This window comes from Miniopterus schreibersii (genome assembly GCF_964146895.1).
Source record: "Miniopterus schreibersii genome assembly, chromosome: 3".
Classification (NCBI taxonomy): Eukaryota; Metazoa; Chordata; class Mammalia; order Chiroptera; family Miniopteridae; genus Miniopterus; species Miniopterus schreibersii.
Window position 1 is genome coordinate 6,489,035 of NC_138103.1, and position 14,998 is coordinate 6,504,032.

General features: G+C 49.1%; 1 protein-coding gene across 1 annotated transcript; it reads left to right on the top strand.

Annotated features, from left to right (window-relative positions):
* Nucleotides 1-544: 544 nt before the first annotated feature.
* On the top strand, nucleotides 545-8,491 carry ZNF668 (zinc finger protein 668). The gene is made up of 3 exons (XM_081132543.1): nucleotides 545-621; nucleotides 5,864-6,529; nucleotides 7,040-8,491. Exons 2-3 carry the CDS (start codon nucleotides 5,883-5,885, stop codon nucleotides 8,250-8,252), a joined length of 1,860 nt encoding a protein of 619 aa, XP_080988669.1. The 5' UTR covers nucleotides 545-621; nucleotides 5,864-5,882; the 3' UTR covers nucleotides 8,253-8,491.
* Nucleotides 8,492-14,998: the final 6,507 nt, after the last annotated feature.

A 14,998-nucleotide genomic window follows, 5' to 3' on the forward strand; every position in this document is an offset into this window, starting at 1 on the left:
GCAGCTAAAATGAGACTCTGACCCCGCCCACGAAGGTCAAAGCACGGCGTCCTTTCCCACTAACCTTAGCCACACTTCCGGCAAGAGCAGCTAGAATTGAAACGGTGCATACTGGCTAAGCGTAGAAGAGGGAAAAAGGGTTCCGCAGTCATAGCCTGAGTACTTTGTTGCAGTTTTCGTGGGGGTCCCTGAAAAACTTCTCAATACAGGTGGGGGTGAGCTTTATGCACTCCCTGCTGTAAAGGGAAATGTCGTGGAATATAAGAGGATTTAGGCACTACACAGCTTGAACATGGCCTTTTTGTCCTCCCACTTTATAGTTTTTGGTGATCTGGCCCCGAGCTAACAGGAGCCCGGTGTACATAGTAAGCCTGTCCGGCGTCCTCTGTCTTTAGCACCCACAGAGACTCCCTGCAATTTACTTCTCCGCCACCCTCCGTAAAGTTTGCTTTCCTCCGGGTCGGTGAGGCTCTCTTCCACTTCCGCCCGCCGGTCCCGCCTCTCCGCCCTCCCCTTCCCGCCCGCTGGGTCCTAGCGCCTGCCCCTCCCTGGCAGTGTCCGGGGCTCCGATGGTGAGAGGAGCTGTCGCTGACGCCACGGAGCCAGCCCAAGTCCGTTCAGGTAGGAAACGCCTGCGGGAAGCCGCGGGTATCCCCGGGTGCCCCCAGCGCGGACAAAATCCGAGCGGACCTCAGTTTCCGAGGGCGGATGGGGTTGGCCTGGCGCGAGCAGCGCGGGCGGGGCGGGAGGAGTGCGGCCCCGGGAGGGCTCGGGAGCGCTCCGGGCCCAGCGGGTCCTAGAACCCGCCGGCTGTCCCCGCGGGCCGGCTGCTGCGGACGCCTGGGCTCCGCCGGCGCGGCTGCCCGCCTTGCGCGGCACGGACCCGGGGGTCCTAGAGCCCGCCACGTTGCGGGCTTTTGTCCCTGGCGCGCAGCCCGCCTAGCGAGAGCCCGGGCGCCTGCGGTCCCCTCCCCGGCCGAGGTCCTGGCCACCCCTCCCGCGGTCCTAGAGAACGCCATCTTGCAGGTCTTTGTCCAGCCCCGGCCCTCGGTCCATTCATTTGTTCATTCTCTCATTCTTCGTTCACCCCTTGCCACATCCTCTAAGGCCACTTTTTCCCAGGGCTTATTCCAAGACGAGTCAGCTCAGGGCCCTGGCCTGCGGGGCTGTCTGTCGGGGGCGCAGACACAGACGGTTGCAGATTGCAGGGGGCGAGAAGCGCAGCGTTTCTGCAGCTCTCGGCCCCTCCTCAGCGCGTCTGGAGAGGCCCTAACGCTCTTCAAACCCCCACATACCTCAGGGACCGCTTTTACTGATGAGAAAACCGGGGCCTAGAGCGCCGTTGCGCTCTTACTTCTGCCTTTTCCCGAGGGCACTGGGGAAACCGGTATTTGAAGGATGGCAAAGAGTTTTCCCATGGGAGAAGGCAGACAACCGAGGCAGAGGGCAATGCATGTGGAGATGCATTTAGGTGGGGAAGTTTGAGAACTGTGGCTGGAGCTTAGGCTGCTGCAGGGAGGGGGGGAACTCGCTGGAGCTGAGGCTGGAAGAGTAGGTTGGGGTTAGGTTGTGAACTGACCAGATTGGAGGCCTAGGAAGTAATTAACTCTCACCTCTGCTCGCGGGGTTCACACTTCCCCACCGCCATCTCACCAAGTCTGTGAGGCCTGTGGGTGCCGACTTGTTTAGGCCTGGAAGACTGAGGTGCAGAGACGTTAAAGAGTGGCTCTTTTCACTTCATCCATCCCTCTGGGAATTAAATCTCTGCATCCCTGGCGTTTAGGCAGCAGGACTTCTAAGCCAGTAGTGAAGCAAAGACAAGCCTCCCTCACTAGAGCAATGAAGCCAGGGTGGGAAATAGGGGTGAGGTTTGGACCTTGGATAGACAGAGAAATTCAGTTAACAAATAGTTGTTGATGGACATTCTCACAAATGTCTACTATGGGGAAGGCAGAGGCTATAGGCCTGGTTTTTTTTTGTTTTTTGTTGTTTTTTAAAAAATATATCATTATTGATTTCAGAGAGAGGAAAGGAGAGGGAGAGAGAGAGAGAGAGAAACATCAATGATGAGAGAGTCATTGTCGCCCTGACCGGGAATCGAACCCTGATTGCCTGGATCCCAGGTCCACACAACCGCTGAGTCACGCCCGGCCAGGCTCGGCCTGGGTTTGAATTGCGTCTCACAGGTTGATTCTTTCAGTTTGTTTTGGGGTACCAGTCACAGTTCTAGGTGTAGTGGATACAGAACAATAAAGGTTCCTGGGTCTTTGCTAGCCTAGACTCTTGTGTTAGAGACAGAGAATTAACAACCAAGCCATAAAATGTGTAAGTGCTATGAAAGCAATAATTAAAGGACAGAGAGCAGAAGTTTGGGAGGCAGACCACCTGGCTTTGAATACTGACTGTCACCGTGACTACTTCATTTCTGTGTGCCTCAGTATCCTTGTCTGTATGTGGGGGAAATAATACTGTCTAATTTAGTCTATTCAGGCTACCATAATAAAAAACCACAGACTGGGAGCTTAACCAACAGAAATTTATCTCTCACAGTCCTGGAGGCTGGGAAGTCCAAGATCAAGGTGCTGGCCAGTTCCTGGTGAGGACTCTTTTCCTGGCTTGTAGACAACCACCTTCTTGCTATGTCCTCACATGGCCTTTCCTCCATGTATGCACACATTCAGTCTGTAACAAACTTCTAGGCATTTGTGAGACTTGAGTAGTACACATAACATTCTTAGAATAATACCTGGCTCATGCTAAGCTTGCAAGAAGGAATGTTATCCATAAAGCCCCATAAAGGAAATTAAAGAGGGGGGAGGAGAGAGAGTGATTAGCAGGGGTGCTGATAGCATTAAGAAAGGTGGTCTGGAAAGCCCTCTTTAAGAAAGTGACGGGGACCCAAAACCCAAATAAAATCAAAGGGATAGCTACACAAAGGTCCTTGGGGAATAGTGGTTCTGGCAGAGGGAGCTGTGTGCAAAAGCCCTGAAGTGAGAAGGAATTTAGCTCTTTGAAGGAAAGAAAAGGAGCCAGTGTGGGTGGAGCTTAGTCAGCCAGGGAAGAGGAGTGGGAGTTGGGGTAGGCAGGAGTTAGATGGTTCAGGGCCTTTCTGGCCATGAAAAATATATTGGTCTTTGTCCTAGGAACATCTCATGGTTTGGCTAATAAGCCTTAAGTAAATGAAGACTGCTAGAGAAGAGCCGAGCCCAGAAACCTGAAGACTTGGATTTGAGTCAGGGTTCCTTGACTAGCTCTGTGTTCTTATGCAAGTTTTTTCCCTTAGTGGGGCTTAATCTGCACATCTGAAAACAAGGTGTAGTAAAAATGCCCCTCTCCTAGAAGCTTGTGAAGACCTAAGTATGTGTCTTTGGTTCTTAAGTAATGAGTAGTGGTTGGAATGACCCAGAGAGTATGTTCATAGAAAAGATTTCTGAGTCCTGCCCCACACTGCCTGAATGATTATTCTTGTACAGAGGGTTCAGACGCCTGACATGGAGAAACACCACTGTAGGGAGTGGTGGGTGAAGAGTCCTCACTGAACTGTGAAGTGAGGAGATAATGGTGGGATTTTAGACAGGGGCCTAGCCTGCCTGGCCCTCTGCTCTTCGTGGAGTTGGGTGCCTGCTGGCACCAACCTGGTGCTCCCTTTCCCTTGGAAAGTGCCTTAGTAGAGATTTACCCATCCAGCTATCTGGTGTCTGATTCACTGATAGGAAGACTGAGGCCCAGAGCTCAAAACCCAGGGGTCCAGCCCTCTGAGAGGGAAACAGACATGCAGGGTTCTGACCCTGGTCTCAAGGCAGTTCTACAAGGATGAGAGAAGACGAAGATGCGACCTGAGCTCAGAGTCTGGTCACTGTGGGGCTGGCCCAGGTGGCAGACAAGTCTGGGAGGGCCCAGATAACTGAGCAAGGGCCCAACAACTCAAGGCAAGTTAAACACCTGGATTCAACTTCCAGTTAAGAATTACTGGCTGTGTGACCATGGGCTAGTTATTAAGCACAATGCTATATTGTTTCTCTGGGCCTCAGTTCCCTTATCTGTGAAAAGGGAATAATAATAGTACTTTTCTCATGGTGTTGACAGGAAGTTTAAATGAGTTAATACATGTAAAGAGCTTAGGATACTGCCTGTTATTTAGCAAGTGCTCTGTAAATGTGAGCTGTCACTTTTTATTAAAGAGAAACTTTATTAGTCAGACTGTCCAGAGATGGTCTGGAAAGGAGGTAGTGAGTGCCTCATCCAGAGATAGGGAAGGATCCCCTGGAAACTCTAGGGAACTCAAGCCTGGGGGAGGTTGGTCCTCAAGCCCTTTAACTCACTTTCCAGCCCTAGGATTTAGTGGGAAAGGTGGAAAAAACAACAAAACAAGCTGAGAGTGGAACAGAGTTGTGTAGGATTGGGGCCAAAAACCAAAGGGGAGATGCAGGAAGAGTTTCCTGGGTGAAATGGGACTCAAAGGAAGGACTGGTGGGATTTGTAACAGCAGGAAGAACCTGGGAACTTGCATGGTGTGATGGAAGCCATGGAAAGTTCTTGAGTGTCACATAGTACTTTAGGGAGTAGACGCTGGCTGCCTGTGTACACTAGATTGTGTGTGTAGGGGTGGGGGACTGAGGCAGGTCCACCAGGCAGAAGGGGGCTCACTCTAAAGAGGCAGCCCTTGCCACTTACTCCAGGGGCTCCAGTGTCCTCCCTGGGTCATAACTTAGAAACCACCAACCCCTGAGGTGTAGAGATGGGGAAATAGGCTTAGAAAGGAGCATGAGAACTCAGGCCTCCTACCTCCCATCCTAGCTTCTGGGCACACCAGGCTCCCTTCCCTTCTCTATAGCAGATCCTTACCCCACCCAGGCCACCCCAGCAGCTGCTGCTGAGCACTCCGTAAGTGGATCTGCCCATAATCCCCTTCCCTTCATCCCCCAGGGAGGATGAGCTGGTGTTAGGGCTAATGCAGCTGTTAATCCTATTTCTTCCCAGCCGTGATCCACAGGAACAGCTGTGTGGAGGGCATCTGGCTCTGAACTGAGAATGAAGGGACCTCAGCTAGAGTGGGTGTCCCAGGAGGCCAGGTTAGATCAGATACATTGATTATGACCCAGAGGCTTCTAACTGCTAGCACTGACTCAAGCTGCCATGAGAGTGACTGAGCTTCCCATTACCAGAGCTGTGGGAGCAGAAGCCCACGGTGATTCCAGAGCAGAGGGTGGACCAGGATTCTTGTCTGGGGTGGAGTCCCTTACAGCTGTGTAAGGCCAGGATTCTGTGTGAACAGTTGCTGCTTCTGAAAGCTAACCAACCAGAGGGGAAAAACAAAATGCCTATGCTGGGGACCTGTCACTTCCAGACAGACTGTGCCAATCACCACACTGAGCCCACTGGTCCTGCCCTCTTCTGGGCCTACCTCTGTCTTCCCTGGGCGCTTGGAGACCGTCAGGACGGACCCACATCTAGGTAGCCTCTGTCTGCAGCCTTGTGTAGGAGCCTGCATCCTGGCACAGGCCTTGGATGCTGACCTGAAGGAAGATGGTGAGATGGATGGAACCAGGCCTGGGAAGGCCATGGGGTCTGGAAAAGCTCAGGCAGGGGATTGAAGTACAGGTGGGCATGTTGATGACCCCAGCCTCCTCAGCCCATCTGAAATCACCCTGCCCAACTCCTTTCATCAGTGTACAGACCAGAGAGGAATCTTGAGCAGACTGTCAGAGCCAGGAGTGGCTAAAAGGAAGGATGTGACACCCTGGGTGGGAAATGCAGATAAGTTAGGGTTCCCACTGACGCCTCATGAGGGCTTTGGTGAGGGGAGAGGCCTTGGAGAATGGCAAAGGGATGTGGCTTCTGTTTAAATTTGCTTCTCTCGCAGAGCTTTGTCCATCGAGGCCATGGAGGTGGAGTCTGTGGAGGCCCGGTCCCCAGGCCTGGGCTACAAGCGCGCGGGCCGCCGCTACAAGTGCCTGTCCTGTACCAAGACCTTTCCAAATGCACCCAGGGCAGCGCGCCACGCTGCCACACATGGGCCTGTAGACTGCGCGGAGGAGGTGGCAGAGGTGAAGCTGAAGCCAGAGGCAGAATCTAAAGCAGAGGATGCCAGCGGAGACAAAGTGTCAGGTGCAGCAGCCAAGCCTCGGCCTTATGCATGCCCACTGTGCCCCAAGGCCTACAAAACAGCACCCGAGCTGCGCAGTCATGGGCGCAGCCACACGGGCGAAAAGCCCTTCCCTTGCCCCGAGTGCGGCCGCCGCTTCATGCAGCCTGTGTGCCTGCGCGTGCACCTGGCCTCGCACGCCGGCGAGCTGCCGTTCCGCTGCACGCACTGCCCCAAAGCCTACGGCGCGCTCTCCAAGCTCAAGATCCACCAGCGTGGTCATACGGGCGAGCGGCCCTACACCTGCGCCGACTGTGGCAAGAGCTTTGCCGACCCCTCGGTGTTCCGCAAGCACAGGCGTACGCACGCTGGCCTGCGGCCCTACGGCTGTGAACGCTGCGGCAAGGCCTATGCCGAGCTCAAGGACCTGCGCAACCACGAGCGGTGAGGGCCTGGAGGGGTTGGGAAGAGCCGGGCAGTGGGGTGGAGGTGGGACAGCAGTGTCTGCTCTGTGACCGGTCCTGGGCTTAGGTCTTAGGAGTGGAATGAGCCAATGGGAAGGTGAGTGGGTGGAACTATGGGTAGTGGGGGGGGGGGCTGGGCATGATGGGGGGGGCTGGGCATGATGGGGCGGGGCCCTGGAGGATACAAGCGGGGTCTGATTAGTCTGGGTTTCTGGACAGCGGGAAGGCGGCAGGGCTTGCCGTTGGGCCACTCAGAGGGTCTTTGGTTGAGCACAGGCGTGAGTGGGGTCCGGTATGTCTAGGTCTTTGGAGTACAGACGGGCATTTTCTGGAATCTAGACACCCAACCTACAGGTTTCTTACTCTGGGGTGTAGCTCTGTGGCCTTTAGGGGACTGGACCAAGGCCCCCAGGATGTTAGGGTGCAGACAGGCAGCGCGCTCAGGTGACGGGCCTGCCGCCTTCATGCCGGGTTCCCCGCACTCCCACAGGTCCCACACTGGCGAGCGCCCCTTCCTCTGCTCAGAATGTGGGAAAAGCTTCTCGCGGTCATCCTCACTCACGTGCCACCAGCGCATCCATGCGGCACAGAAACCCTACCGCTGCCCGGCCTGTGGCAAGGGCTTCACCCAGCTCAGCTCCTACCAGAGCCACGAGCGCACGCACTCGGGCGAGAAGCCCTTCCTGTGCCCGCGCTGTGGCCGCATGTTCTCCGACCCCTCCAGCTTCCGGCGCCACCAGCGCGCGCACGAGGGCGTGAAGCCCTACCGCTGCGAGAAGTGCGGCAAGGACTTCCGGCAGCCGGCCGACCTGGCCATGCACCGGCGCGTGCACACGGGCGACCGGCCCTTCAAGTGCCTGCAGTGCGACAAGACGTTCGTGGCTTCCTGGGACCTCAAGCGCCACGCGTTGGTGCACTCGGGCCAGCGGCCCTTCCGCTGTGAGGAGTGCGGGCGCGCCTTCGCCGAGAGGGCCAGCCTCACCAAGCACAGCCGGGTGCACTCGGGCGAGCGCCCCTTCCACTGCGGCGCCTGCGGGAAGTCCTTTGTGGTGTCGTCGAGCCTGAGGAAGCACGAGCGGACCCATCGAAGCAGCGAGGCCTCAGGGGCGCCCCCCCAGCAGGAGCTGGTGGTGGGCCTCGCGCTGCCTGTCGGCGTGGCGGGCGAGGGCCCAGCGGCCCCAGCGGCAGGCGCCGGCCTCGGGGACCCTCCAGCGGGGCTGCTAGGGCTGCCCCCCGAGTCAGGCGGCGTGATGGCCACGCAGTGGCAGGTGGTGGGCATGACGGTGGAGCATGTGGAGTGCCCAGAGGCCGGGGTCGGGGAGGCTCCCGGCCCCTTGGGAGGCACGGGCGAGGCGGCCGCTGAGGAGGCTGACGAGAAGCCGCGGCAGTTTGTGTGCCGGGAGTGCAAGGAGACGTTCTCCACGCTGACGCTGCTGCGACGGCACGAGCGCGCGCACCCCGAGCTCCGGCCCTTCCCCTGTACCCAGTGCGGCAAGAGCTTCTCCGACCGGGCTGGGCTGCGCAAGCACAGCCGCACGCACAGCTCTGTGCGCCCCCACGCCTGCCCCCACTGCCCCAAGGCCTTCTTGAGTGCCAGCGACCTCCGCAAGCACGAGCGCACCCACCCTGTGCCCGTCGGGACCCCCACCCCCCTCGAGCCCCTTGTGGCTTTGCTGGGAATGCCTGAAGAGGGGCCGGCCTGAGGCCCAGCCCGTTCTCTGAACTGCGGGAGCTCAGCCCCCGTAGGGTGCCTCCTGAAGCTCCCTTTGCCCCAGCTTACTCTTTAAACTCCAGATCCCTGCCCCCCCCCCCCCCCCCCCCCCCGCCAGTTTACCTTCCCAGGCAAGAGATCTGGGGCCAGTGGAGGCTGGCACTGCTGTTGAGAGACGTGGCTCTGTGAGTAATTGTGAGTAACACTCATTAAAGCATTCGCTTTGACACTGGGTTGTCTCCTGTGTTCTGGTTGGGGGTATGGGAGGGAGTTTGGGCATCAGATAAGGTTCATTGCAGACCCCTAGATTGACAGAAACTAGAAGGGTCTTTGGGTGCATTTTTTTCAAAGCATGTTTTAGAATATCTTGTGACAAAGGATTTCATGGTCAAGTAAATACAGGAAATTCCCTGTGCCTTTCTTAGGGATTCTTGATCAAAAGTATGTTAAAGTCATTCATGAGTCCTGCCACGAACAAGCCTGTTGAGCTTTGTTTATCCCATAGTTATATAACTATGGAAACCTTTCACTGAGTAGTTCTTCTGTCCTTTATACAGAGAATAAGCCCAAACTAGTATATGTCCTAGATGCTGCAGTAACAAATTAGAAGATATACTTGAAAAAAGGGGTCCCATTCACAATAACATAAACTACAAAGTAATAAGCCTCACAAGAAACATGCAAAACATATATGAAGAAAATGATCTCTCTATCTAGAAGAGTATAAGACCTAACTAAATGGAGATAGGGACCATGTACCTAAATGGAAAGATACATTATTAAAAGATATCAATTCTCCCCAGCTTAATGCTTAAATTCATTGCCATCCAAAAAGAATTTTTTTTATTAAGTGAGGTGATGTTTATTATTATGATTATTTTTATATTTTAATCCTCACCTGAGGATTTCCCCATTGCTTTTCAAAGTTGGAAAGGAGAGAGAGAGAAACATTGATGTGAGCTCACATCGATTGGTTGCCTCCAGCTCATGTCTGAGCCTGCAACCGAGGACGTGCCCTTGACCAGAATGCAACCTGAGACCCTTCAGTGCTCGGGCCAAAGCTCTAACCACTGAGCAAACTGGCTAGGGCTGCAATACATTTTTAAAAAACAGTGGGTGTGGTATATTTACATTCTAGATAAACACCAAAGCCTGAAGTAAAAACAGGATATTATTGGCACAAGAATAAGTTAATCAGTGGAGTGGGGGAAAGGTTTCAGAAACAGCCCTAACTATTTCTGGGACTTTAGTTTATGATAAATATGATTATCCAAGTCAGTGGGGAAAGGATAGTCTGTTAAACAGCTTTACAGTTATACCTGTACTCTGAAAGGTTACACATCTTTTTAAGTAATTTTTCAAGGACCAAAATGGAAAAATTAAAATGAGGCCCCACATTTAATGTAAATCAGTACAGCCCATTGGGAAGTTGATTTGATTATGTTTATCAAAAACTTAAATGGACATACCCTTTGGCTCGGCAAGTACACCTCAAAGAACTTACACCTCAAATTTCTTTTTCCACTTAAATGGCAAAGTTGAAGATAATGTTTAATACAGCACAATTTGTGATACTGGGAACACCTTAAATGTCTGTTAGCAAAGGATTAAGGCTAGCCACTGTAAAATATATCATGCAGCTATTTAAAAAATGAAGCTTATCAATCTATATTTTTGAACAATATCCAAAAAATGTCCAGTGGAAAAAAAGTACAAAGCAGTGTGGTTAATATAGGCCAAATTACACAGAGGTGCTCAAATTTCTATAGAATATTTCTAGAAGGGTACTTAAGAACTGATTCTGGACTATAAACTTCAGCCACTAGGGCTTTCCCCATTTATAAACTAAAACAAAGCCAGGTCAGAATGGACTGGATCCTCTTTTCCATGCTTTTATAATTTCTAGACTTGGGGGCCACCAAGTTGGCAGCTTCAGGAAAGGTGCAGTCTACCTCCAGGCCCATGTGTCGGTCATGAGGGACTTTGCAGCAGCTGGCCCTAGCCTGGGACTGGTATACCAGGTAGCGCCAGGAGCAGAAGTGGAAGGTATTCCCTTGATATCAGGGGCCTGACGGTGTTGCCATGCCCAGGCTTTGGAAGAGGCCCTCATTCCTGTTTTTCAAAGCCTAACAAGGGGTGCATGTGGCAACAGCAGGGGCCAGGGTGTCATGGCTGCAGGAAGAGTACTAGTTTAGCCAAGGACACTCACTGTCCATCTCCATACCCAGAGCAGGACAAACACTGACCCCAGGTCTCCTGCCTGTTCAGCCTGGGACCAAAGTCTCAAACAAGGGTTTCAAGAAAGAAACAAACCAAACAAGGTTGGAACAGGGGGACTTTGGTAACTACTGACTCGATTTGTGACCTTGAGCAAGATGATTTATCTTGGGAGTTGGGGAGGCACCTTTTAGAAATTGGTACAAAGACACCATATACACTAATCAATAGATATACTTGGGTATTTATGTACAGTGAAGTGAAAAAGGGCCCTGTGGATGTTCAGAAGGGATCCACAACTGCTCCTTTTCTGGGCCCAGACAACCCACTCATCCCTTGGTCCCCCTTCTCTGACATTTCAGGCATCTCATAATCAGTCCCTGCTCCCTGACGACTCAAACAAGCTGACTTAAAAAAAAAATTAACAGCTATATTAAGATGTAATTTATATGCCATACAGTTAACCCATCTGAAGTGTACAATTCGATGGTTTTTAATAGATTCACAGGGGTATGCAACCATCACAATCTACTTTTAGAATATTTTCATCCTCTGAAAAGAAGCTCCATACCCATTAGCTGTCACTGCCTATTGATCCCCTCCCCTGACGCAACTCATCTCCCTCAGCCCTAGTCAACCACGAGTCTTATATCTGTCTCTGTGGATTCCTCTATTGCTGGCATTTCATGCAGGGATCATGCGGTATGTGGTCTTTTGTTACTGGCTTCTTTATATTCCTAGTATAATGTTCTCAAGTTTCATTCATATTGTACATCATTCCTTTTTATTGTCAAATAATATTCCATTTTATGGACATACCACTTCTGTTTATCCAATCATCAGTAATGGGCATTTGGGCTTCCATTTTTGTCTATTGTTGTACAAGTTTTTGTGTGGACATATTTTTCAATTTTCTGTGTATGTACCTAGGAGTGGACTTGCTGGGTTTTACAGTAACTCTGTGGTTTAACCATTTGAGGAACTGTCAGGCTGTTTTCGTTTTCTTTTTAAAATTTTTTTTTATTCATTTCAGAGAGAGAGAGAGAGGGAGAGAGAGAAACATCAATGATGAGAGAGTCATTGATCAGCTGCCTCCTGCACGCCCCCAACTGGGGATCGAACCCCCTACCTGGGCATGTGCCCTGACCGGGAATCGAACCTCAGTCTCCTGGATCATAGGTCGATGCTCAACCACTAGGCCACACCGGCTGGGCTGTCAGGCTGTTTTCTAAAATGTCTGCACTATTTTACATTCCCACCAACACGATATGAATGTTCAAATGGTGAAGATGTCTCCACGTCTTCACCAACAGTGTTATTATCTGTCTTTTTCCTTATAGCCATCCTAGTGGGTGTGAATTTGTGATTTTGATTTGCATTTCCCTAATGGCAAATGATGTTGAACATCTTTTCATTTGCTTATTGGCTATTGGTGTATCATCTTTGGATAAATGTCTTTTCAAGTCCTTGCCCATTTTTAAATTGAGTTGTTTGACTTATTGCCATTGAGTGTTAAGAGTTCTAGATACAAGTTCCTTATGATTTGCAAAAGTTCTCTCCCATTGTGTGGGTTGTTTATTTACTTTCCTGCTGGTGTCCTTTGAAGCACAACAGTTTTTAATTTTGATGATGTCCAGTTTATTTATTTTTTCTTTTGTTGCTTGTGCTTTGACAGCCATATCTAAGAAATCATTTCCTGATCCAAGGTCATGAAGGCCTATGTTTTCATCTAAGAGTTTTATAAACTTTTATAACCTAGTTATAAATTTACAAATTTAAAAATTATAAACTATAAATGTTTTATAGCTAAAAGGACTTAGATTTAGGTCTTTGATCCATTTTGAGTTAATTTTTGTATATGGTTTGAGCTAGGAGGTCCAACTTCATTCTTTTACATGTAGATATTCAACCATCCCAGAACCAATTGTTGAAAAGACTATTCTCTGTCCATTGAATCATGTTGATACCCTTGTTGGAAATAAACTAACTCTAAATATGAGGGTTTATTTCTGAACTCTCAAGTTTATTCCTTGGATATACCTGTATATCTTTATTTATGCCAGTACCACATTGTTTCACTTACTGTAGCTTTGTAGAACATTTTAAAATCAGAACCTGTGAGTCTTCTAACTTGTTCTTCTATTTCAAGATTATTTTTGTTTTTCTGGATCCCTGACATTTCCATATGTATTTTAGGATCAGCTTGTCATGTTTGCAAAAAAGAAATAAAAAAGAAAATAGCTGGGATTTTGATAGGGATTGCATTGATTCTATAGATTAGTTTGAGGAGTATTGCTATCTTAATATTAAATCTTCTGACCCTTGAGCATGGGATATTTTTATTTTATTTAGATTTTTAATTTCTTTCAACAGTGTTTTATAGTTTTCAGTGTAGAAATGTTATAGTTCTTTTGTTAAATTTATATCTAAGTATTTTATTCTTTTTGTTGCTATTATAAATGGAATCGTTTTCTTTGTATCATTTGTGGATTGTTCATTGCTGGTGATGAGAAATACAATAGATTTTTGTACCTTATTGTTGTATTCTGCAACCTTGTTGAACTAGTTTATTAGCTCTAATAGTTTCTCTGTGTGTATTGCTAAGGATTTTCTATATACAAGATCATGTCATCGGTAAATAGAGATAATTTGCTTCTTTTCTAGTCTGGATGCCTTTTATTTCTTTTTATTGCTTATTGCACAGGCTAGAACTTTAAGTACAATGTTAAATAGAAGGGTGGGAGCAGACATCCTGATCTCAGGGGCAAAACATCCAGTCTTTCGCCATTTAAGTATGATGTTAGTTGTGAATTTTTTTAAAATATGTTTTTATTGATTTTGGAGAGCAAGGGAGAGAGAGACAGAAACATCAATGATGAGAGAATCATAGATCGGCTGCCTCCTCCATGCCCCCTACTGGGGATCAAGCCTGCAACCTGGACATGTGCCCTGACTGGGAATCGAACCATGATCTCCTGGTTCATGGGTCGATGCTCAACTACTGAGCCACGCTGACCAGGCAGTTGTGAAATTTTTTTAGATGTCCTTTGATAATCAGCAAGTTAAGGATGTTCCCTTTTACTCCTAGTTTCTTAAGCTTTTAAAAATTATTATTATGAAAGGGTGTTGGATTCTGTCAAATGTATTTTCTGTGTCTATGGAGATAATAATATATTTTGTTTTTTATTCTATTAGTATTCTGTATTACATTAATTGATTTTGGATGTCAAGCCAACCTTGCATTCCTGAGATAAATCCCACTTGGTTATGCTGTACAATCATTTTTATATATTGCTGGATTTGGTTTGCTAAGGAAAACAAAATTTTGTTGAGGGTTTTTATATCTATATTCATAAGAAATATTGATCTGTAGGGTTTTTAAAAATTTTTATTTATTGATTTTAGAGAGAGAGAGGAAGAGAGAGAGGACCATCCATTGGTTGTTCCACTTATTTATGCATTCATTAGTTGCTTCTTATATGTGCCCTGACTGGGGATTGAACCCACAACCTTGTTGTATCGTTCTAACCAACTGCTCTAACCAACTGAGCTACCTGACCAGGACCTATAGTTTTTCTTGTGATGTCTTTGTCCAGTTTTGTTATCTGGATAATGCCCAGACAGTCTGACTTCTGACCCTCACTTTTCTTCTGCCCCAACTTTTTTTACCTCCCTGGCTCTCTACCAGGACTGTCCCAGGTTGTAAATGCATCTTAGGAATGTGAAATGCCCCTAGTGCTGCGGCAATAGCTGGCATCACCCCTCAGTTTGTACTGTGGACTGAAGTCATCCCCTCCCCAGCCCAGTGGCTGGATGAATTGGAGTTCCTCACAGGAGAATGCTCCAGGATCAAGACTGAGGTAGAGGTAGGGCAAGACAGCAGGCCTTGTAAGTGGGGCAGTTATTCTGGATTCAACTGAGGAATTTTGGGGACTCATTCTCAATTACACACAGCCCACTCTCAACAGAAATCCCTGCCCTTGGAGCCTGCCTTTCTACCCCAACTCTGACCTCATCTCTTATCTACCCCTTCCATTCAGCAGGCTGTAGCCATGCTGGCCTTTGGTTTATTTGTTCCCAGTCTGTGGCCTTTGCAGTCGCTCTTCCCTGGAGCTGGAGCCCACTGCCCTACATTTGCCCATGATGCTCTTTCTCTTCAGTCAAATCTCAGCTCAAATCTTACCATAATAGGTGTCTATTGCTGCATAATAAATGACCACAAACTTAGCATCTTTAAAAAAAAAATGCTTTTATTGATTTCAGAGAAAGGGAGAGAGAGATAGAAACATCAGTGATGACAGAGAATCATTGATCGGCTGCCTCCTGCATGCCTCCCAGTAGGGACTGAGTCCGCAACCCGGGAATGTGCTCTGACCTGGAATCAAACTGTGAACAGATTGAACTGTGACTTCCTGTTTCATAGGTCAATGCTCAACCACTGAGCCGTGCCAGTTAGGCAAATTTAACATCTTTAAAAAAAAAATTTAAATTGATTTTGAGAGAGAGAGAAGCACATCAATT

Bases quoted from the DNA above. Each gene is read 5' to 3' on its own strand.
- ZNF668 (XM_081132543.1), top strand. From the start codon at position 5,883: ATGGAGGTGGAGTCTGTGGAGGCCCGGTCCCCAGGCCTGGGCTACAAG. The intron at 6,530-7,039 runs GTGAGGGCCTGG...GCACTCCCACAG, and splicing joins GACCTGCGCAACCACGAGCG to GTCCCACACTGGCGAGCGCC.